We start from the raw sequence: 24,106 nt of genomic DNA, 5'->3' as shown, positions 1-24,106 counted from the left end.
TTAGCACAAGAACTTTACCAGAAACTACAAATCTATAAAAATTTATATTTCATTGTGTTTAAAACCACAAGAACACTGTTTGCTTGAGCCTGAGAAACCAACTCTCAGTTCCAACCCTGAATTTTTAATTATTTTTTAAAGACATAGCTTTAAAGACCCATTGGAGTTCAGAAATCAAAAAGTTGCACTATTCCAAATTAAAGGATACGGTTTTTTTATCAAGCTTTAGATATAAAACGTTAAGCCAAGGAAACAACAGAGTTTACATATTTGTTTTTTGTTTGCCCCTATAAAACATACAAGCATTAAAATTTCCTTTGAAGAGCAAAAGTGGTCTTTTTCTGAGTTGGAAAGCAAATTCTTATCAGCAGTGAATGCTGTGAAATGTTTTTGTTTTGTTTTCCACAAAGCATAGGAGAGGGAGAGAAAGAGAGAAAGAACAAGTGAGAGAGAGAAAGAGCTGGACATTTCTTCTTGGAGGTTTTCCCACAGGTTTTGCTGCATCCAGCTGCCTTGTGGGATGACAAGCACGTTCTACATGCCTGGGCTTTATCCGTGGGCAACCAGCAGATCTAATGGCTGCTAAGGGGGCTATGGAGCTCGGTGCCGTGTCCTGGCGATCCAAGGTTTGCATGAAAGACTGGAGTAAGAGTTGAACTGCATCCAGAGGTAAGGTTCTGTTCAGAGAGCACTTGGCTGGCTTGGACCTGGCTACGTGGACTCGTTCTGGCTCATGGATTTACCCCCATTTAACACTCCTGAAACGCTTCTGCTCTTTGTTGGGGTCCCACTTCCAGACCTGGAGAACTCTGTGAGGTCGTGGAGGGAAGGCTCTTTGTACATGGCCACTGCAAGGCAAGAGAGAGCAGAACATGAGCACAGCTAGGCTGGGGCTGGGCTGGGGGCAAAGCCCAGCTGGGACACACTGGGATCGCTCAGCCAGCAACATGCACTGGAAGGAGAGACTCAAAAACCCAGGGCAAGGAGATCTCTTCCATTTCAAACACTCCCTGAGGACCTCCGGGATCCTCTTCAGTGGACTGACATCTTACAGAGCTGGAAAACCACTCCTCCCTCTCCCAGTGACAGCAGCCTCCTAGCCAGAGCACTTACACAACCCTGCAGGACAGGCCTAGGCTGACCAAAATCAGCATTTCCTTACGGACAGAAAAGCAGCTCTGTCAGCAGTTGTGGGTTAACCTGTTTGAACTGTGCTTAGACGAACACCACATTGCAGAACATCACACTGCTGGGACATAAACAGCTGGACCCGTCACATATATATGCACAGGAATTAAACACAACACAGTATCAGTTCAGACAAATGGAGCAAACCCAAGGAATTACCTTTTAAGGGTTTTGGAAGAAAGTGCGCTGCAGGTTTATTTTTCTTCACGTGGTTTCCTTTCATTATTTCTCCTTCTTTATTAAGACCCAAATACCAGCCCCGGCCAGACTGTTGCTGTCTGTAGATCATTGAGGAATAGGTCACGTAATAGTTTTCAAATACCGATTCTTTGAATTTGCATTCAGGTGTAAAATGCTCCTGTAAGAAAGCAACAGATCAATACTTGCAGGGCTGAATCTCAGACCAGTTAATGAAAAAGCATCCAATATCATTGCTTTCTCAAAGTTAGAAGTCATACCTCTCATCTTCAACTATCCAGATATGAAACATGGGCCCTAAAAGTATTAACAGAAGAGTAACACAATTTGAAACCTGTGAAATGATGCTGTGAGCAGCTCTAAGCAGAATGTAATAAGATCGTTTTGAACAATGAGTAAAAAGTCTCAGTGAAGATTTATTGATTGCTGCAGCTAATGGCCATCAGGCAGACACAGAGCTGTGTCACCCCTGGGACCGGCTGGGCTCCAGCCCTGCAGGCAGCAGAGCCCAGGGAGTGCTCTGTGCATGAACTGCTGGCCCTGAGTGATGTGCATGAGGCAAGTGCAGAACAGGCCAGAGCCAGCATGCCCCGAGTCAATGGCTCTCTCACCAAGCCAGCAGTGTTCAGTTAGCTGGTAGCAGCTGCCTCTGGGGCCTGATCTCTGCTCCTCCTCTGCCTGGGCCATCACCCAGGAGAGCCCAGCAGCCAGGGACCCTCTGCAGACATCACCTGTGTCCCAGGGCTGCACCAGCCGGGGCACCCAGCCTTGGGCTGCCTGCTGGACTGCACTATGTCCTTTGAGACAGTGAGAATAAAGAGCAGTGAGCAGCCCAGAGCCTTCTCCTCCTGCCACTGGTGTGCTGGCAGCCCCTGTGCAATGCCCTGACTGACCCAGAATCGCTGCACTGCTGCCCAGATGTAAAATCAGACACAGGCATGGGACATGGCTCTCAGAGGGATCTCACAGCACAGCACCAGCCCTGACAGCAGCACTCAGCTGCTTCCCACAGCCCTGGGAACGTGACAACTTCTGACAACATCTCACCTGTGGACTCTCAAAGCCCATAAAATATTCAAGGAGCAGGGTTTGCAAATGCTAACATCTCACTCGTGGCTGTCACTGCACCCCAGAGCAGCCAGATGTTTGCTGGCCTTCCCTTGTGAAGGCAGCCAGCTGCAGGGGAGCTGCCCTTGTGCTAACAGTGCCCTACAGGGGCGTTGAGAGAAAGGAGGATAAAATTGTGCATGTATAATGATTGTAATTTTGATTTTAAAATATCACAGGAAATTAAATGTCTCAGGAGTTTAAGATATTCTTATCTAGTTTCTAAAATACTCTCACGTGAGAAAAGGGTGGTATTAGGAAAAAAAAAGAAACCCGCCACTCTGCATTTTCTGCACATCTTTTTCAACTTTGTCTTTATAAAAGAAAGAAAAAAGCTCCAACTCTCTGACTGGCATTTGCTTCAACAAAGAATGTGAAGCAAGCAATTTTCTTCTTTTTTTTTTCTTTAAGCTAATTGGTTGTTATTTCGTTAATTGACAATTGGTTTCAATTGCTGTCAAATGGGGACAGTCACTGCATTTTTTGTGAGATTTCTGCATAAAAGCTTCCCCTCACTGTTCTCTGCTCAGCATCAGCCATGGTAACAAAGACTATTGCAAGGGTATCATCCAATTAGCAGCAAAATGGAAAAGTTCGGTGCTCCCCCTGGCAGATTATGGTTTATGTGCAGTCATTTGGAGCTGTTTTGGGTACAAAAGGCCCGCTTGTACACAGCAGCAGAGGGTCAGACTGCAAACAGAACCAGAACATCTCCTCTGGAGCTCTCAGGATGCAAGTTAACCTCAGAATGAGCAGCAGCCCAGAGTCACAGGAACAGAGGGGACAGAAGGAAAGACACAGAACCCCTCCCTCACTCCTGCTTTTCCTTGGCTCTCATGGAAGTGCTGTGCTCCTGGGAGTGTGCAGCTGATGCCCTGCAAGTGCAGCCCAGCCTGCCAGCCCCCCCCAAGGCATCCCAGAGAAATCCTTTGTGGAAATCCCTCCTGGAGCATCCCAGGGAAATCCTCCTGGAGCACCTGGGATCCTGCAGGAGCTACAGGGACTGGATCCTCTCGACGAACAGGAACAAAGACATCTCTCCATAACACGCTCAGTTACCAGGACAAAGCACCTCCCTGTTTTCTGGGCACTAAAGCAGAGCCCCTGGTTCCCTGGGCTGGCAGAGATTCGTGCCCCTTTCTGCACCTGCCAGTTGCAGGCTGGAGGGGCATCCTCCTCCCTGCCAAAGCAATCCTGCATGGAGCTGCCTGCAGGCTCTGCCTGCTCCTGAATCCCAGCAGCTGCTCACCTGCAGGACTTTGTTCCCACCCTTCCCTTCCTTCAGTTTAATCCAGTGTGCTTTCCCTGCTCAGTGCAAAAAGAGGAGCCCTGCATAGGGAAGCTCTGAGTAAGAAATAGAGCATGGAGGCATTCCAGTGAAAATGGACTTTTGTGAGCTTTCAAGTCCAGCCCAGCTGAGTATGGACAGGACTTCCCTGAGCGCATCAATCCAGGATCCAGTGCAGAGCAGAAACTGCTAACAGCCACTCTGTCATGTCTGCTGTCAAATCCTTCGTTGCTGCACTGAGGGAGAGCATGCAAAAGTCAGGAGAGGGCTGGGTACCCCACTTAACACCGGTGGTTTCCAGCTCACACAGCCAATCCTATGGAAAAGTTATAAACACATGTGTTGAATTCTAAGGCCAGTTTTCTCCTGTCTCTCAGCTGTCCTTTCAGCCCATCCTTGCAATAAAAATGCAAATGAGTTCTGCAAAGTCCAGTGTTATGGATACATTACTACACAAAAGAGATGAAAACAGTTATTTCTGTGAAACAGATATTACCAGTATTTTCATCTCTGCTTGCCTCAAAAGTCACTGAGGATGGCACCTAAATGACAATAAACTGCAGTCACTCAAGCCCCTCACACATCCACTCTTAACACTGAATGAATGAACGAATAAAAGTGAAAAGGCAGTGCTGGATTCCCTGTAGTCATGACTCAGCCACGCTTAACTAAGCAGGAAGATGAACTGTCAGGGACTGCTGCTTGGTTTTGAGCTGATCAGCTGAACTATTGAAAGGTTGCATTGAATATGTGAGAAATAATTAAAAAAGAATAATTTGGTGTATGATAATATGGTAAAAATGCCTCATGGCATACACTTAGAGTAGCTGTATTTTCAGGCAGCTGACTAGATTATATCTAAAATAATTCAGGCTGCATTACTGAATGACAAGCCTGAAAGCTACAGTATCATAAAAACCAATCTGGAATTCTTCCTGCTCTATTTGTGCAGAAGACTCATCTGAAGCCCAAACCCCTCCAATTACCAGCATCTCACCCACCTACACTGCAGGAATAATGTTCATTATTCTTTGTTCCCAATGACTCTGGTGCAGGGATTCAGCCTCTCCATGCCCAGAGGAGGCTGCTGAAATGAAGGAGTTCATGTCACAGCAGCCTCTCCTGGGGTGGCTGATGCACAGAAGGAGCAGGAAGATGTTTGCTCTCTGCCATTTATTGCATTCCGAGTCTGCATTGTGGATACCATCAGTAGGGGCCATCAGCAAATTCTTGCAGTCATGAGGTCAAGACAGGCTTTGTTCTATGCTTTACCACAGGTTGAAAATCCTGCAGCTACCCTACAGTAGTTTATTACAACAATCCCAGATTTTGTTCAGATGGTCTTAGTGCTAGAGGAATGAGTAAACATCAAGAAAAGAAAAATTAACCTAGAAAAGTATTAAAAAGTATTGTGTACTTGGAAACTTGGAAAATGTTCTTATATATTGAGCATGTAATCATATTCCTTGTGATCAATGACTACGTCTGTGTATGGGATTTATCCTTTATTTTCTCCACTTAATGAAAATTGGATTTTTTTCCCTCCATATCCCAATTTCTTTCAGAACTATAATGTAGCTCAGGATTCCATTTTATAATCATGAATTTTTGAAGGAGCCTTGTTAAGGCTCCAGAGTAGTGATTTTCTGCGCCAGTGAGCCTGCCTTTTTTTATTAACAGAGATTGATTTTCTCCATCTTGGCATGTGAAGTTCCAGGGTGTATCCTCTGGACCATCACCCTGTAATGTGCAGTGCTATCTACAGCACAGGATGGAAATACTTCAACTTTAATGTTATCAGGAATAACAGCTTTTAGATCACAGGGTGAGAAGTCTGAAGGAGCTGGGATTTCCTGAGCCACCCAAAGCCCTTTGCTGCAGCCATGGAAAATGACAATTACCCTAAGGCAATGAATGCACTTGTGATCAGAGCTAGCACATTGCCACAGACAGGTCCCAACCCCACAGTGCTCCCCATTTTAATTGAGTTTACCAATTCTGAGGAATCCTGGTGATGTCAGTGGGAGCAGCTCCCATCTGCATGCACAGATCCTGTGAGGTGTCTGACCACGGAATTATGGCTGTACCCAGCACTGTCAGTCACAGCAAAGACTTCTCCGGGAACCTGAGGGGCGTGGAGGACAGGGAGGAGCAGCACTTTGGGCTGCCCCTTCCAGGTGAGTTTTCACACAGCCTTTGCAGGAGGGGGCTGGGAGGCTGAACTGCTCCCACACAAACTACCAGCTGAGCAGGGATCTGTGGAACTGTGTCATTCCCCTGCAGTTCAAGGTGTGTGTACTGGCCATGCAAGCATGGAAGGAAGAAAATCAGATCAAAAATTATATAGAGAAGAGACACTGGACTTATTCAGGAAAACAACTTAATGACAGGAGTGAGAGGAAGGCAATGTTTTCTGGAGAGTGATCCCAAACAACTCCATAGAATGGATTTTCCTTCTTGCTAGTGTGATAAACAGGAATTTATCAAGTGAAACACAAACTGTGTGTAAAATGACTTCATGCAAAGTTTCTGTGAAGAGTACAGTGGAGCCCAAGGAAGCAGCTGGATAACAATACTGCAGAGAAAGATTTCAGGTTTGCACTGGGTATTCTCTGAATCCATGAGAAAAGCACTGAAAAGAGCCTGTAATGATTCCCTTGATGCTGCTCCTTTGCACAGCAAACCAAATGCACAAATTCAGGGAAAAATGCCACAGTGAATGGAAGTAAAAAACATATTAATTACAAATACAGCGATTTGGAGGTATGAATTTCGTTCATTCCTCTTTTTCTACCCTCATCAGTGACTCAGTTGTGCCAATGTCTCCAAGCCATCTTTGCTCAGGTTTTTAAGTGGCATTTAGGCCCATCAATAACCAACCATTCAAAGCTGGCTGCTCACCTCAGTGTGCTCTGCCCATCAGGATGTGCTGCCTGATGACCCAAGGGAGACCACTCAGTGACTGTAAACAATGCTGGAATTTGAGACAGGAACTATCCATAATCATATTATTGTTCCCCTGTCTTCTGGTGATGCTTCACTTTTACAACTGCATTGATTAATCAAAGCATTCCTTAGCTGGGGCAAGAGAACTAAGATACATACAGAAATCAGAAACTCTACTGATTACTGCAGAGGAAATTAATCCTGCTGGAGAAAACCTGTAACAGGGCTTAAGACATCTGCAAGATGCCCAGGAGCCCATCTCAGAGATGTCAAACACAGGTCCCTGTCCTAGTCCATCCCGACAAGTTCTGACATACAATTTACTAGGTATGAAGAAGGACAGAAGATCCACCTGACCCCAAATTCGTCTCTTCTGCATCATGTTCACCTCTGATGATGCTGGAATCATTGTAGAGGGAAATCTCTGCCATCAGCTGAATGATCAAGTTGTACTTGAATGCTTGCACCTCTTTTAATTTCTGCAGCTTTACGGAAGATCCCGCCTTGGCCTGTAGGAGAACCTGAGTCACCTGAAGCAGCCCGGGCAGGTGCAGCAGGTCCCTGTGTGCAGGTACCTGTGAGTAACAAACACCCAGAGCCCACTGGAGCTGGGACATCATTCCAGCAGCCCTGGGACCGTGCCAGCTGCTGAATCACGCTCCCACTGGAAACTACCAGAGAACTCCCTTTTCCTCACAGTTTTCCCCAGAGCGGCCAATCCTTTTCATAATTTTCCTAAGCTCATTATCTCTGTTCCCTGCCACAGCAGCTTCCACAGGTGAATCCAGCACGGAAGAAAACATATTTAAAACGTGTCTGTTGTTATTTTTTATCATAAGCGCCCTTCTTGTCTGTTTTTTTCACCTTTTTTTTTCTCTCAGCTTTTAATTCTGGAAAGCAGCACATAAAAGTACTCAGTGTGCTTCTCCTGTGCCATTCATTACCCCACATCTCTCCATCGTGCCTCTGCTTATTCATCTCTTAACTAAGCAGGCATAATCTTTTTAAATCTCTTCTCATATGAAAGTTTTTTAGTGCCTTTAATAATTTTCAATGCCCTTCACCGAATTCTCTCTTTTTTTTCCTCTATCATTTCCAAAACTGAAACACAACATTCAAGAAGAGGCTGCATCATCGACTTTCGTAAGAGAGGTAAGGTATTTTCAGTCATTTGTCTTATGACAAAGTAAAATGGACTTTGTTGCTTAACCTCTGTGCATTTGTAGAAAAGTCCTTTATCTTTTAAGTTGTGTCTCTGATAAATATAGTCCAATCTGATGGTATTTCTGATGCTCTGATACAGACAGTGTACTCAAGCTTAAATATTAAAGGAAGGAAGAAAGATGCACAAAGCAGCTCAAACAGCTTTCTTCCCCAGAACTAGAGCAGAGAACCCCAAAGATGGCTAAGAAATGTATTTTATAATAAATCCATTATTACAGAGATAACCTGCCAGACACCTCAATCAGATTGCTAGCAGTTATAATTGCCATCAAATCCTGGTATTGTCAAATCTCCCCAGCACAGCTGTTGAGAGAATGTCCTCAACTTAAGTGTGTCATTTAAGTGTGCGCTTTTTAAAAAAGAACAGACCTAAGTTGAAAAAAATCCCTTTGAAGTGTGGGGGTCATCTCCTGCTGTCAGAGCCAGCCCTTCATCCCCCTGTTCCAAAGGCCCAGCTCTGAGCCCACTGCAGGGCTGGTGAGAGCAGAATGGCATCTATCCTGGACAGGACAGCAGCCCTGGGCCAGGGGGATGGAGGAGCTCCTTTGGACTGACAGCTGTGAACTCATGCACATTGATCTTAAAGGCTTGGACAACACTAATCTCGCTGGTGTTTGCAGCAAGCTCTAAGTCTGTCTGCTTAATTACAAGCAGGGACATGACCTCTTTTGCAGTGGATGCTCCTCAATTCTATGGCAAATCAAGAAAGCACACAAAACTTTTTCTCTTTTGGGGAAGAGCAGCTGAAGGAACAAGGGTCAGAACAAGTGGGGACAGTGCTCTACAATCCCTCTGTTGGGAACAGGGTAGCAGGGGATGCTGTCTGTGCTAACCTGCACCTGGCTGTACAAGCTCAGGTGGGGAAATCCATGGGAAAGGGATCCCCTCTGCTCTGCTGAGGTGCCAGCCCGTGTTTCTGATGGGAAACTCGAGCAGGCAGATCTCTCCTGAGCACAGCCCCTGCTCAACCTGGCCCTCCCCAGCTCCAGCAGCCACTTGCTGACACTGAAGAAGAAAGATGGGGTCTGCACCAGAGGAGCAGCTCAGATGCTGCTGAACGAGTTTTTTCTGCACACCAGAAATTGCCTCTGTTCAGAGAGGCTGCAAGTGAAAGATAAATGACAGCAGGAGCTGCAAGAGAACGAATAATGGCACAGCACATCACACAGGTTCCTTCTTGGCTGCAGCTGAGTCTGCTCCCTGGGAAAAGCCAGCCCTGCCCTTTGGCTTTGGTAATGTGCATGCACACCCCCGGTGCTCTGACTCGGCCCCTGCTCTCAGCACAGGCTCTGTCCCTTCCTCCTGTGAGCCCCCAGCACTGCCCCAGCCCCTGTGCCCTCCCCTGGGCACTGCCTGGGCTGGAGCTGCTGCCCCACAGAGCCTCCCCTACAGCAACACTGCCAAGTGCATTTATGAACCCCTGGAAAGCTCTGTCAAGTAATACATGGGATTAAATACTTAAAAATAAAACCAAAATAAAAGGCCTGTAAATTAGGCTTTTATTCTGAGGCACTGCATTGCAAGCTTGTTAATATGGATAATGTCAGTGTCAGGACATTACACTCAACAAAAGCAGTGACTCCTTCAGAACCTGATCCAAAATGCATTTTCACCAAGGCAAATATTACCCATGCCTTTACTGCCCTTTGGTCAGTTCCCGGTGTTCAGGTAGACACACCAACATCTTGCTTTAAGAAACCTAGGATATTTGATATTTGTCACTATTAATTCAGCTCACTTGCTTATTACGAAGTGTAGATGTAAAAACTGAGCCTAATAATAATCCTAATGTGAATGTCCCTGGTTCAAGGAAGCGGTCAGCTCCATCCTGACCAAACCAGCACCTCTGTCTGACCAAAGGATAATGAGACTTTTCAGATGAGCTGGATTTACTGAAATCTGTTCATTCATGCATGCTACAGGTGGATGTTTCTCAAATCTCAGCAGGCTGACAGAGCCAGGGCATTCCTGGCAGCCAAAGCCTGCTTCTTGATACAGAGCAGGGAATCTCTGCAATTTCTCCACCCTTCCAGCTCCCTAAATGATGCTACTGACCATGTGCTGCTGAAAGGATCTCAGAGAGATGTCTGTATCAGAGAAGGTGAGAATTGTGAGATGTGAGAGATTTCAGATGGTAAAAACTTCAATAACAAGATAATAAAGGATCATCCAGGGGAGATGAGATATGTGTGAGTGGCCCTTCACCTGAGAGCTGATGCTGACTGGTAGAACACATCTGTTTCAGTGAGTGAAGACCTCACCTACAAAGGGACACATGCAGAGAACAGGCTACATTTTCGTCTGTAAATTACACACATGCACGTCTTGTAAGCATTTTAAGTTTGGGGGAAGTTTTCCAGCACTTGTGTGTCCTCCTTACCAGGCATCCAAAAGCCAATGAATCCTGGAAGTAGCCCTGTCCTTCAAGAGCCATCTGAGCACACAGATAAGCTCCCAAAGCTCTGGCTTCTCTCTCCCACAGTGATAGGGACTTTGCAAAGGTCTCTCAATTTGGCTGCTTTGTGACTCCCTGCTGCCCTTGGGCTGTGTAAAAGATTACTCTGGAGCCAGACTTTGGGGAGACACCACGCTGCTGTTGTCTAAGCAGCAGAGGAGAAGCATGTCCCTGGTGAAACACTTGCAAACCTAATTTAAACTTGGAAGACACCCAAATGTCTCTGGGACATGCAATTTAAAACCTTAACCTAAAATAGCCTGGACTGCAATTGCAGATTTCTGGGAATGCTGTGGGACACTTGCTCCAGGAACTAAACACTGCAGATCTCTGTATTGTAACATTTCAACAGGAGAGCTGTTCTGAATTCTCTCACAGGGACAAAATCAGAATAACACAAAATTCAACCATAGGTATGACTTAGACTTCTGCACCAGCAAGTCTCTCAGCTTCCTGAGAATCTGAGTCAAAGAACCATCTCCATCTCCATCTCCAATCTCCAATCTCCAACTCCATCATCTCCATCATCTCCATCATCTTCATCTCCATCTCCAATCTCCATCTCCATCTCCTATTTCTCTGACAGTGCTGCCTGTTGAACAGACAGGGAGCTCCCTGAAAGGATTTAGGAGGGTTTGAGTGAAATCTTTGTCCCTGGATCATACAACAAGGTGGATGATGTGAGCACTTGGATTTCAAAGCTCAGCCCTGTATCTCTGCCTCAGAAAGTTTTTTAAGCCCAGTTCAAACAAAGAACTGGCACGAGATTACCAATACTGTGTACAGTATCACTAGGAGGGATCTGAAAGCCAGGTCCCAGGTTCAGTTTGGAAACTACTGCTGTATTTTTTGTTGAGGTATCTGAAGTGCCTTGGATCAGTTCTGCCCTGAATTGCGGTTCTCTATTTCCAGGTCACATAATTCTCAATTTCCTGCCTGCAGCCAGCCAAGAGTGAACAGAGCAAACCCAGCCTGCAGCGGGAAGTACAAAGGTGAGCCTGGCCACAGAAAAGGTGATCACCTTTCCCTTTCCCCACTGTCTGATCTCCCATTTCCCTCTCCAGGGACCATGCCACTGATCCCTGCCCTGGCCATGGGTGCCCAGAGGGACCAGCTGCTTGTGCTCCCACTCAGAATTCCCATCTTAGCAGGGATTCCTGCGCTTCCACTACAGTGCTATGTCTTCAGAATCATTCCTAGGTGGCTTTGCCTAGGACTAACTGGGTCTACAAACGAATGACATTCTTTCTGCAGGCTGTGACAGTTTGTCTGCTGGTCTCTTTGTATTTTTAAGCTCCAGCTAGTGAGATTCAGCTCTTCACTTCAGTGTCTCCCACCACTGGGTGTTCGTTATTGAAAAGCAGCTGCTGGCAGAGCGGCAAACACAGCCAGGAAAGCCCAGAATGCAAACTGGAAAGTGATGAGGAAGAAAAATATGAATTCCTTCCCCTAGATTTTGCAAAGCCATTACCTGTTTTCGAATGGCATTTCCAATTCGACACTGGGAACCGCTAAAGCATTTACATAAGAATGCAAAATTGCACACATTATCACTGCAGGAAGCACTTAAAATTTATGATAATTATATAGTATGGAAACCATTCCAAAGGCCTCCAACAAAATAACAACTAATTCTAGAGAGTCACCCTTTAAGATGATTATTACTCTGCAGTGCTGCTGATGTCCCACCAAAAAAATCCTTCTCTTTACAATTATATGCACATTATAAATTCCTACTTTGTTCTTCTACCATCAAGCTCCTCCAGCTGCCAGTGACAAATCTGCATTCTCTGAGAGCTTAACCAGACAACCAACATATTCCCACTGGGAACAGAGGTAAAGCACACGACTGCCATGGCGGGCCACCCTCCCTTACACCTCTGCCTCCTGCCCCACTGCTGCCATTCTCTTGTCTTTTCCCCAGGTGTCCCAGGGAGAAAAAATAAAATATTCCACCCTAGCTCTATTGCTCAAAGCAAACTCATCTGGGGTAAAACTAATCTGCCAAATCCTAATATGTTTTTATTGGATATATGCTAAGAGACATTTATAGAAGCTCATGCCAAAGTCAAACTCTTTTTTCCCTGCAGCAACGGCAAAAATACAAACTGAATTCAGAACAAATGAAAATTTCTTGTCTCAGATATTATGGAGACTTAAGGAAGTGTCATACCAAGTCTCTGGCTTAATGGACAAAAGAAAGTATTTTCTGAGTCTAATAATTGGAAATAATGGCAGTGAAAAGAGCTGGAACTTTCCCACAAACTTCAGCCTGAGAAAGAAAACTGATAAATTTAAAATCTTATATTTGGACAAAGCACAGAGTAGATGAAAAGTGTCTGGCAATGGGAAGTGCAGCCATCTCGTTACTGGGTGTTGCTCCCTGGGCTGCTGTAGGTTTTCAAACAACTGTCTCAAACAAACCAGAGCACTGGAGGCCACTGCTATCACTGAAACCTGGGCATTATTGGAAAAAGACACAAGAGCTGTGCCCAGTGATGGGCTAGAAGAGATCTCCCGCTGAGCACAGCAGCCGCTCTGACCTTTCCAGCCAGCCAGCACACCTGGGGGCACCACAGAGCAGCTGCCAAATTCAAGGCTGGCACTTGCCAGAGTGGCCTGGTACAGACTCAGTGCTCGGGGCACACTCTGGGAAACTGAAATTACCGAAGTGAGCAAAGCACCACGGGCAATTCCCTGCTTTGTCACACAACAGTGATTACTCCTGTTAGAGGTAATGAATGTTTGCACTCCACTGTGAGAATGAGGACTACTAAGTAATATCTGAGTGTAATCACATTTACATATTCAAGTGTGCATAGAAAAAAAAAAAGCCTTTGAAGGGATTCACCTTTCCTGCTCCTAGCAGCTGCAGTCAGTGTGATGCAAGAGTGCAAAGGGCTTTAAATAATGCATGTGATTTATATATAAAAAAGGCTTATAACATAAGAATTGAATGATGTATAGACTAGCTCATCACTGGGGTTTTAATACGATACCTCTAAAATATGCATATGGATCAGTGATTTACTAATAACTCACTCTCACAACACAGGCACACAGACAGGGATGCAAAGCACAACAGCTTTAACCCCTTTAAATCCCCTAATTCCCATTCTCACTGCTATAGAAAAGAAGAAGTATTTAAATCAAGTTGGTTTCATTATCCCTTTGTAAGTCTTAATCCACTACTGGGCTACCTTCTACCACAGCACATAAATAAATCAGCCTTTCATTGTCAGAGATCTTTACAGTATTGTTGTTGTTCATTTAGTTTCTGTTTTCTGGGTACGCTGGGCAAATCCCAGGCATGCAAGAAGGATCCACCTGCCCTAAGAAACTCCAGATCAAAAAGAAAAATGTTATAAAGATGAAAAATATTCATCAGAGGCAGCAGGAAATCAGGGGAGCAGAGCAGGGCAGAGACAGACAGAAATGATGTAATGCTCAAAATTGTATTTATAAAGTAAATCCTTAGAGCTGAAGTGCATTTCAGACTCAGCAGCAAGTTCAGCACGAGCTTCTGGCAGTGCTGCAGTGTTCCAGGAATTGTTCTGGTTCATCACCAGCTTGGCTCCTGTGTCTGCTCCTTGGTTTAGAAACAGAGCTTGTCTGCCAGCAGCACCTCCCAGTGTTCAAATGTTATTCCCACACGAGCATTTTCACAAAGAAGGAAATGAAAACCCAGTTCTGACATGTTTTGCCCAAGGCTGATGAGGAATTTATTGCCCAGCATGGATTAAAACCCCAGAACACTTCTTGCACCACTACTGTTTTCAGTACAGGATTTTTCTGTCTCCACTGACTCCACCAAGCTCTCCTGCACACTGAGGGCAAGAAGAATTCTGAGGCTCTTGATTTATTTATTGGTTTTTAAAGCCCTGAAATAGCCCCAGCACTTGTACTCTCCTCAACACCTCCTGCTACATTGCTAAACTTGAATTTTGGCTTTTTATGTGCAACTTTACCCACTCAGAAATTTAGCAGGATTTACACAGGACTAGCAGAGGAGTGTCCAGTCTCAAGTTCCACAAGGACCATGGTCACGTCTGCCTTTTCCAGAGGGAAAAAGCTCAGGAGCAGCCACTGAGTGTCCAAGGTCCTACCTGCAGGAGGGCAGCAAAGAGGAGGAGGCTGCTGCTGTATTTACACTGCCAGCATGGTCCTGCTCACCTGGAGCACAGCTGGAGCAGCTGCACTGCCCCCTGAGCACAGCTACACAGCAAGGGCAGCAGGCAGAGCCCAGCCCTGGAGCTGCTCAGGGCCGGACTGGACACTGGGCTTGGAGCAGCCTGGGCTGTGGGAGGTGTCCCTGCCTTGGAGGGGCAGAATGGGGGAGCTGTGAGGTCCTGTAAGAGTGGGATGGGTCTGTGACACCTTCAGAGCGACCCTTTTGCAACTTTATTACTGCTTTTTTAATGCTCTATTAATGCTCCACTGCTGCTTTCTGCAGGGAGAGGTTCCTCCACAACACCTGAGTGCCTCCACCTGCACTGTCTGACTACAGAGGCCAAGAGGGCAGTGAAACCTCCAGGGAATTTTTACCTGAAAAAGCTTTTTTACCCTGAGACTGGCTCATGAATGGAGCACTTGGCAATGGCACCTGGCTGGCAATGACACCTGGCTGGCAATGGCACCTGGCTGGCAATGGCACCAGGTTGGCAATGGCACCTGGCTGGCAATGGCACCTGGCTGGCAATAGCACCTGGCTGGCAATGACACCTGGCTGGCAATAGCACCAGATTGGCAATGGCACCTGGCTGGCAATGACACCTGGCTGGCAATAGCACCAGATTGGCAATGGCACCTGGTTGGCAATGGCACCTGGCTGGCAATGACACCTGGCTGGCAATGGCACCTGGTTGGCAATGGCACCTGGCTGGCAATGACACCTGGCTGGCAATGGCACCTGGCTGGCAATGGCACCTGGTTGGCAATGACACCTGGCTGGCAATGACACCTGGCTGGCAATGGCACCTGGCTGGCAATGGCACCAGGTTGGCAATGACACCTGGCTGGCAATGGCACCAGGTTGGCAATGGCACCTGGTTGGCAATGGCACCTGGCTGGCAATGACACCTGGCTGGCAATGGCACCTGGCTGGCAATGGCACCAGGTTGGCAATGACACCTGGCTGGCAATGGCACCAGGTTGGCAATGGCACCTGGCTGGCAATGGCACCTGGCTGGCAATGGCACCTGGCTGGCAATGACACCTGGCTGGCAATGGCACCAGGTTGGCAATGGCACCTGGCTGGCAATGACACCTGGCTGGCAATGACACCTGGCTGGCAATGGCACCAGGTTGGCAATGGCACCTGGTTGGCAATGGCACCTGGCTGGCAATGACACCTGGCTGGCAATGGCACCAGGTTGGCAATGGCACCTGGCTGGCAATGACACCTGGCTGGCAATGACACCTGGCTGGCAATGACACCAGATTGGCAATGGCACCTGGCTGGCAATGGCACCTGGCTGGCAATGACACCTGGCTGGCAATGACACCAGATTGGCAATGGCACCTGGTTGGCAATGGCACCTGGCTGGCAATGACACCTGGCTGGCAATGACACCAGATTGGCAATGGCACCAGGTTGGCAATGGCACCTGGCTGGCAATGGCACCTGGCTGGCAATGACACCAGATTGGCAATGACACCTGGCTGGCAATGGCACCTGGCTGGCAATGGCACCTGGTTGGCAATGACACCTGGCTGGCAATGGCACCTGGCTGGCAATGGCACCAGGTTGGCAATGGCACCTGGCTGGCAATGACACCTGGCTGGCAATGGCACCTGGCTGGCAATGACACCTGGCTGGCAATGGCACCAGGTTGGCAATGGCACCTGGCTGGCACCAGAAGGGAGCTGGGCCACAGCAGCAGCCAGCGCTAGCCTGGTTTTAAACAACAGCCAGGCACTCTGTGCTGGAAAGTTCCTCCATCCCTTGGCAAAGGCTGTCCATGGCGTGCTGCAAGGGAAGGCAGAGGGAGGAGCTGCTGCTGATCACTGTACCAGTAAACATGGCCAATGTGCAGCACCAGTTGCCCACTGCTCCAGTTACAGTGGGTAGCTACAAGTAAGCCAAGTACTTTACTTGTGTAATTACAAGGAACTAATCCCTGGGGGTCACACAAATAATTCAGTATACTAGCTAAAAATGAGCTTTCTGAGAACATTTAAACTATTATAATCTGATGGGATGCAGAGTTCTGGAAAATAAATGCTAAAGGGGATGAAAAAGCAGCTAAAGCTAATTTATTTTTTAAATCAAGTGAATATTAGCATTTTTTTGTCTGTATTTGCTCAGCTTTAAGGAATAGCCTCTTTCCTTTTGGTTGCTATTTGTTCTTCTTTGGTAATATATCTGAGTTGTATCCGAGGTTCAGCACAATGCCAAGGAGTGAAATGCAGAGATAATAAAGCTACACTGCACTACATGTGGGAGGCACCTTTGTCCATCAGCCTTTCCAGCGAGCTTCTGAAAAATAAACCCTGTTATAAAACTAATCACCCTGTGTCAAATGGCAGAGTGACAAGAGAGAAAGCGTACCTCATAATAACGCAGCAATAAAGGTGTGTACAGGGGAGGAGGAAATGAGGCTACTGCAGACACAGCAATAACACCACGAAGCAAAATCCAATATTGGAAGTGAAAAAAAAATCCCATCCCAATATTCCTCCATTACAAGTATGAAAGAGCATGCATAAAAACAAGGGGAAAAGATGAAAGGCAGCAGCAAAAAGTGCCTGAGAGGAGTGAGCTGAAAGGTAATTAATGTCTGCAAGGATGAGAGCAGGGGCAGAGATGGGACCTCAGAGATGGGACCTCAGAGATGGGACCTCGGAGATGGGACCTCAGAGATGGGGTCTCAGAGATGGGATGTCAGAGATGGGATGTCAGAGATGGGATGTCAGAGATGGGATGTCAGAGATGGGGTCTCAGAGATGGGGTCTCAGAGATGGGATGTCAGAGATGGGATGTCAGAGATGGGGTCTCAGAGATGGGACGTCAGAGGTGGGATGTCAGAGATGGGATGTCAGAGATGGGGTCTCAGAGATGGGACGTCAGAGATGGGGTCTCAGAGATGGGATGTCAGAGATGGGGTCTCAGAGATGGGATGTCAGAGATGGGATGTCAGAGATGGGGTCTCAGAGATGGGACCTCAGAGATGGGATGTCAGAGATGGGATGTCAGAGATGGGGTCTCAGAGATGGGACCTCAGAGATGGGGTCTCAGAGATGGGATGTCAGAGATGGGGTCTCAGAGATGGGATGTCAGAGGTGGGATGTCAGAGATGGGATGTCAGAAGATGGGGTCTCAGAGTCACTCCCTGCTCTGCTCTGTGCAGGGGGATCCAGCCAGGACTGCTCCCCCATCCCCTCCCACCCAGAACAGAACTGGGAAAGGGGTAAGCAGGGTGCTGGGGAGGCAAGCCAGATACAAAATGTGTGGCAGTGACATGTTTCCTAACACAAGTGACAGATTTTAATAAGCAAGCTATTCTTCAGTTTTGATTTGAGGTGTATATAATTAGGTGATGTGGGTGTTGAGTGATAAAACCCACAAGAAATACACAAATTAGAAGCACTGATTTTTTTGAAACCATGCCCTGCTTCAGACTAAGTGGCATGACCTATTTTTATTGCATTATTATATTTAGAAAATAAAAGGAAAACTTTTCTTTTTCATCTCTTCTTCAGCACAGACTGGGGACAAATGACACTGGTCTTTTAAGGTCTCCTCTTTCAAAACTTAAGAACCTTACTTCTTTTACTGTTAACTGGCTTATTCCTAGAAAAGATGAGATCTATCTTGTTTTTTCCAGATTTTCCAGAGATCATTTGCACAAACTTCCCTACAAACTCAGTTAAGTATTTCTCTATTCCAGATTTTAATAGGACCAGGGAAAGCTAGAAATACTCTGACTGCTGACCAAAAGCAAGAATTTACAATGGATTTCAAGAATGTGCTTTTGAAGCTAATACAACTGCTAAAAAAAAAAAAAAATCTTCTCTGCATTTTTGGGCATTTCCTCACATGGCAAGATCTCTCCATGGGCTCTGAAAGTGAAATATCCAGTACAACTTTCTGTACAGCCTGTAAGAGTTCCTGCTCCTCACTGTCACCACTAATGGGCTGAGCAGGGATCAACACAGCACCTGCACAAAACACGTATTTCTGTCTATCCCAGGAATTTAATCAATTCTTTTCAAAATAAGGTAGATTATCTTAATTAAATTTATAATGTGAAGTCCTTTGGTGTGCAGGACAAGGTCCTGTTCCAGTATCTCCACAATCTTTCATCCAGGCCTCCAGTGGGCACCAACTCCTGAATTGCCTTTTCCAGAGCAGTTATCACCTCTCCATCACAGAAATGTTATGCAATGGCCCATCCTTATCTCTGGTGCCTGCTGTGGACAAAGCCCAGCATTATTATTTCCCAACAATCCACTTAACAGGGCTGACCAGGGGTGGTTATAGAACATTATCAAACAGACATCTGGGGACACAGAACTCCCGTCCTTCCCACAGTACAGAAGTTCTGGGCAGCCTTCCCCAATTCTGCTCTGCCCCATGTGCTGCACTGTCCCTGCCGGCCCTCTCCAGGCTCCTCTGGAGCCCAACTGCCCCCCAAAACTCATTTACCTCTTCTTGCATCATGACAAGGCATCACTACAGCCAGTAAAAGCAAATTTAGTCCCATGGGAAACACCAGCACTACAAAACCTGTTCTTATTTCAAAGCAGGATGAAAAACACCAAAATCCTGTATCTTTTCATTAACACAAAATAGTAGAAATCATCTCCTGATACTCTCAAAATGCTACATTTAGGCTATTATGCAACAAAAGACTGCAGTTGCCCTTTTGATTTTTTTTTTAATCTATAATAGTAGTATTTTCATAGTCTTTTCTCAGAAATTTTAGAAATCAAAACTTACAGCTTTTCTTCTGGATACAGCCATCTATCTCCCAGCTTTCTCTCCTGAAACCTCTTCTCCTGAAGTCTTTGTTTATCCTTATGAAGGCACAGACCTGTTTTGCAGATGTCTTCACACAGCCCCTCACCCAGAGCATCCCTGATTCTGGATCCCCAAAGATCTTCTTAGAGCTGCCATCCATTCCAATTCATAACAGCAGTGATTAATAAGAATAAGAACGTAAAGCCAGCAGCAACAAGAGCTTAGTGGGAATGCTATACTTTTAAATGAAAGCTGATTAGTCTCAGCTCTTCCTTCTGGCTAACACTGAGCTCTAATACTTGATTCCATCTGCTTTACTGCCTAGCCTTTGCAGGGAAAAGATAATTTTTATTTTTATGACTAGGAAGGCAAAGTATCAGCATTTTTAGTGATCCCCAAAGCCTAAGGACTCAGGAACAGGCATCATTACCAACAATCTGCCAAAAAATCCCTTTTTATTTCACTGCCTTTTGACTCGAGAAGCTGGTGAGTCCCCAGGTGCCTGTGCCCCACTCATCTTCACACCCAATATTGCCAGCAGTGGTGGCAGTGACCTCCCCAGCCCAAAATCCTGTCCCACTCCTGCCAGCCAGCTCCCGTGTGGGGCTGCTCCCAGGGCTGCTCATGCCTTTGCCCCGAGCTCTGCATCCCTACAGGGCTGTGGGCTGGAGCCAGCTCTGCTCCCAGCCTCCCACCCCAGCAAAGGAAGAGCTTTCCCCTCCCTGCAGGGAGACTGCCCTGCTGCACAGGACAGCAGCAGCTGCACAAATCCTGCAAGGACCTGGGGCACAGAACATCCCTGCAGGTCTCAGGAGCTGTCCTGGGGGGAAAACCCCTCTGGCACGGTGGGAATGCTGCTGTGGGCAGGCTCTGGGCTGGGGCACTGCCAGGCACAGAGGGACCCAGAGACCTGGCACTCAGTGACCAGGGGATGCCCCAGGCTGGGGGCTGTGAGTAGAGCCAGGAGCAGGAAAAGGAAATGACTCATTAAATGTTTCATTCGGTCCCACTCAAGGGCCTGACCACTGTCCTTGCACTGACTGGTAGATGGAAAACATCTGGTTCGTGGAATGGTTTCTCCTGATGCCTTTCAGATGCCAACAAGTTAGAAATATTGCCCCTTTTGCACTTAGAGTACATTTCCAAATTAAGAGCAGAGAGGGTTTTTATAGTCAAGTGGGAGATTTGCAGTAACTATTGTAACCCAATTATAAGGAAGATCTCCAGGGCTTTATCAACTTTTTCCTTGAAAAATTTAATCTTGGTAAGAAAACGCAGAATTTTAACTCTCACAGCAGTTTTCCAGATGAGCTCTGCCCTGGCCATGCCTTGTCCTGGTCCCACCCAGAAGGTTCAAGACGTGCCCAGAGGCTCAGTGTGCAGAACTGCAGTCACTTCTGGCTATCACAGGGTAAACAAGGACAGATTCCCAGAGTTACTTCTGAAGAGATTGACCTGGAAGAGCATAGCACTGTCAGACACACAGGAGAACCTTCCTCACAGGAAAGCACTTTCAAGGAGGTTATAACTTAGCCCTTATCTCTTTTTGATGTAAAAAGAAAATGCTTTTACCAGTTAATGGCTCAGAAAAGTGCATGACTGGTTACTGTAACCACAACAACATATTCAAAAGCAGTGAGACAGAAAAGGAAATGCTCGATAAGCATATGTTGTTTTTAATAAAGAATGACTTAGTGCTAAGTGGACCACACAGTTTCCAAGGTTGCTGGCAAGAGCAGAACGTGGGGGAACCCAACACCCTCGGGATCCTCACTGAGCCCCAGCAGCCACCCTCTGCAGCATCCTCCTGGCTTCTCCTGGCCCCCAGGGCATCGCAGCCAGGCTGCAGAACAGGGCTGGCACCTCCTCGCCCACCTCCAGCCTGCCCAGCCCCAGCATGAAGCTGCACCAGATCAGTGCCCCATCTACTCCCTGGTACTGACCACGAAGGTGATTTGGTCAGAACTGAGATCTGGAAAGCTGTTTTTGCTCTGGCCTCGCATGAACTGATCCTTTATTGCAGTGCAAGAACAGCCAGGGTGTTATCAATATTCAGAGGTCCGAGAGCTCCGAGTGCAGCCGTCCCACAGACTGACAGTAATTCATTGTGTGCAGTGCCTCACAGGAGGCTGGAGGAGAAGTGCTACCATCCAGGTGGCTTTCTGAGAACAAGCACAATGAATCAGCCAGCAGCTCTGTAATATCCTTCCTGGGAAACTGCACAAGGGAGAGAAGCTGGTCCTCACTCCACACTGCTTCCCCTGCTCCCTGTGAGCAGACAGCAACTTGTCCATGACATACACTTCAAAATACCTGCCTGCCATCAGAGCCATCCTAAGCAAGGCCTAAAATTACCTGGCTTGCAGGCTGCAGCTGAAACAAAATTGCTCTTCTTTCTACAGCAAAACCTTTGTAGAGCCCGCTCACTGCACCCTTGCTCTGACACTACAAGGAAGCAGTCGCTGGGCAGCCCTGATCACCCCGGGGTGTCTGGTCTGGCATCAGGACCTTCCTCCAGCTGCATTTCATCCTTCCACCTTGAAAATGTGGCTAAGGTTACCCTTAGCTGCACAGCATAGGCAGGAAGCAACATCTAGAGTAAAAATCAGTTGTCGTGGCAGGTGAAACTCCAAATACACCTGAGTCAATGCCCCAGCAACCTCCAAGCCATGACAATGTGCTTGTTCTAGTTCAACAACCTCCTTACGCTCTTCCCTACAAGAGAAATGCATTTTGCTCCTTCTTGGAAGTGGCTGGGAGAAACATAAAGCTCAGGTAAAGCTTTGGGTGGGAATGGGGATGCAGCTCCAGTGATGCTTCCTGCAAAGCAAATGGGCTGAAAATGAACTGCAGAGCTCAAACAGCAGCAAACAAGAGTCAAATGAAATTCACAGAGGAAAAAAAAAAAAGTTGCCCCATTTAAATAAGCAAATCAGCATTATTAAATTAGAACCTTCATTAGGTGGGCTCCTATAACATCCACCAGGGCCATTCCCAAAGGTGTGCCCCAGCAGGAATGTGGGAATGGGACAAGGGCTGAGCAGCTCTGAGCACTCCCATCCTGCTGAGAAACGCTACTGCAATGATTTCACTTAACCCCAGTGCTTGGACCCCAATTCTGAGGAGGCACAAAAGCAACTGCTGCTCTCACAAAATCGAGGCTCTGATAAGACGCTGCAGGTTCCACACCATTTCCTGAAAGGGAGATAAGGACAGAGTTTGGACAACTCGCATCTGGGCAATGGTGACTCGGAAAAACAGCCCCGGGTACAAAAAGCAATTTCAGGTAAACCCATCTGCTGATACAGAAAAGTAATTCTAGCACAGAGATGACAAGTATTTTAATTTTAAAGTCTCAAAAAACAATCTGAACAAAACGCACTTAAAACTTTACACTGAATCTCTGTCATCCCAGCTCTTAGGGCTGGACTTGTACAGCTCAATAGGTCAGACCAAAGTCAGACAGGAGCACTCTGAGCCCTGAAAATACCATTAATTCCACAGAACATCATTTCTGTGGCCATGCCAAGGAACAGGGAGGCGTCACCACGCTGGCAGCAGCACAGAGCTGCAGAGGGGCTGTGTGCTGCCCCAGTGAGGCACACAGGGCTGGCTCTGAGCAGGGTCCAGCCCGGGGGTTTCAGTGCCCCCACACAGAGCCCTGGGACTCACCCCCATTTGCCTCCTTCCATCCCTGCGCCCTCACTCAGCCCGGGGTGAGCAGGGCTTGGCTGCAGACACCGAGCCTGCCTCCTCCAGGCTGGGGCTGCAGCTGATCTGGGCACTCCGGGGCACCCCGAGCTCACCTGGCTCTGTGGCTGCTCCTCCCCGACACACACAAAGTAAGAGGAACTCTCCCTTAAGGCCTTGAAACCTGGTTTATCACAAACTGCATACGTTGAGACAAAAACCACCAGAAAAGCCCGAATCCTCAGCTGTCATGAGCTAGCCCTTGGTAAACTGCTATAAATGGGTGGCTTCCATCAAGTTCATGGGGAAGGTTTGCCTGAGTACTTAATTTAGGCTGGAGGTAACAGCCTCTGTGCTAACCCTCTACTCTCATATTTCACACCAATATCTGACAATCTCAAATATTCTTCACTCATGATGATGCTTTTCTTCTTGGTGTCAAAAAATTTCAGGACAATTTTAACACGTACCTTCAAATCCTCTTCAAGCTGAAACAAATCTGAAAGGTGTGCATTTCCCCAAAACACCACCCCCAAAATACCTGCTGTTACTTCTACAGCCGAGCTGAAGTTAGAAACTTTAGGGAACATCTCTGTTGGGCTTGGTAGGAAAAAAAAAATCAAGCAGGATGAACTGTGGTGAAAATTCTCTGCCATCAGCAGCCCCAGAGAGTAGCAAACTCCACTGAGGGCTCAAACTCCCTCTTGGCTCTGCCACGGAGCTGCAAAGAATTCCACCAATGTCTCCTTTCAGCAATTCTGAAATTCTAAACTTCAGCCCAGGGGGTTGTGCTGGAAAGGAGAATTCTCACTCAAAATGAACAACTCATCTTCAGGTAAAGGAATGAATTCATTACTGGAAAGTCAGATAAAGGATTTGCAAGGGTTTGTTTTTCTTTTAGGTGGGAGGAAACTGTGCAACGGTCTTGCTACCACAGATTGGTGTAAAAGATGGGTTAAAATTTCCTGTGCAAAACTGTGGTCCAGACCAGAAGGAAAAAGATACACATGTGCACAGGGAGGAAACCTACAGCTCTGTTTTAAGATTG

At 46.9% G+C, this 24,106-nt stretch overlaps 1 protein-coding gene across 1 annotated transcript in view; it reads right to left on the bottom strand.

The window, feature by feature from the left end:
- Window positions 1-711: 711 nt before the first annotated feature.
- Window positions 712-24,106, bottom strand: part of FGF13 (fibroblast growth factor 13) — a 43,749-nt gene continuing 20,354 nt past the window's right edge. Inside the window, exons 4-5 of the mRNA XM_062502807.1 lie at window positions 1,348-1,546; window positions 712-848 (exon numbers count right to left, since the gene is read on the bottom strand). Coding sequence (XP_062358791.1) covers window positions 712-848; window positions 1,348-1,546 — 336 coding nt within the window. The remainder of the gene's footprint in view (window positions 849-1,347; window positions 1,547-24,106) is intronic.

This window comes from Cinclus cinclus, chromosome 15 (genome assembly GCF_963662255.1).
Source record: "Cinclus cinclus chromosome 15, bCinCin1.1, whole genome shotgun sequence".
NCBI classification, from domain to species: domain Eukaryota; kingdom Metazoa; phylum Chordata; class Aves; order Passeriformes; family Cinclidae; genus Cinclus; species Cinclus cinclus.
The sequence above is the reverse complement of the archived record's forward strand: the minus strand, read 5'-3'. Positions and strand labels throughout refer to the sequence as shown.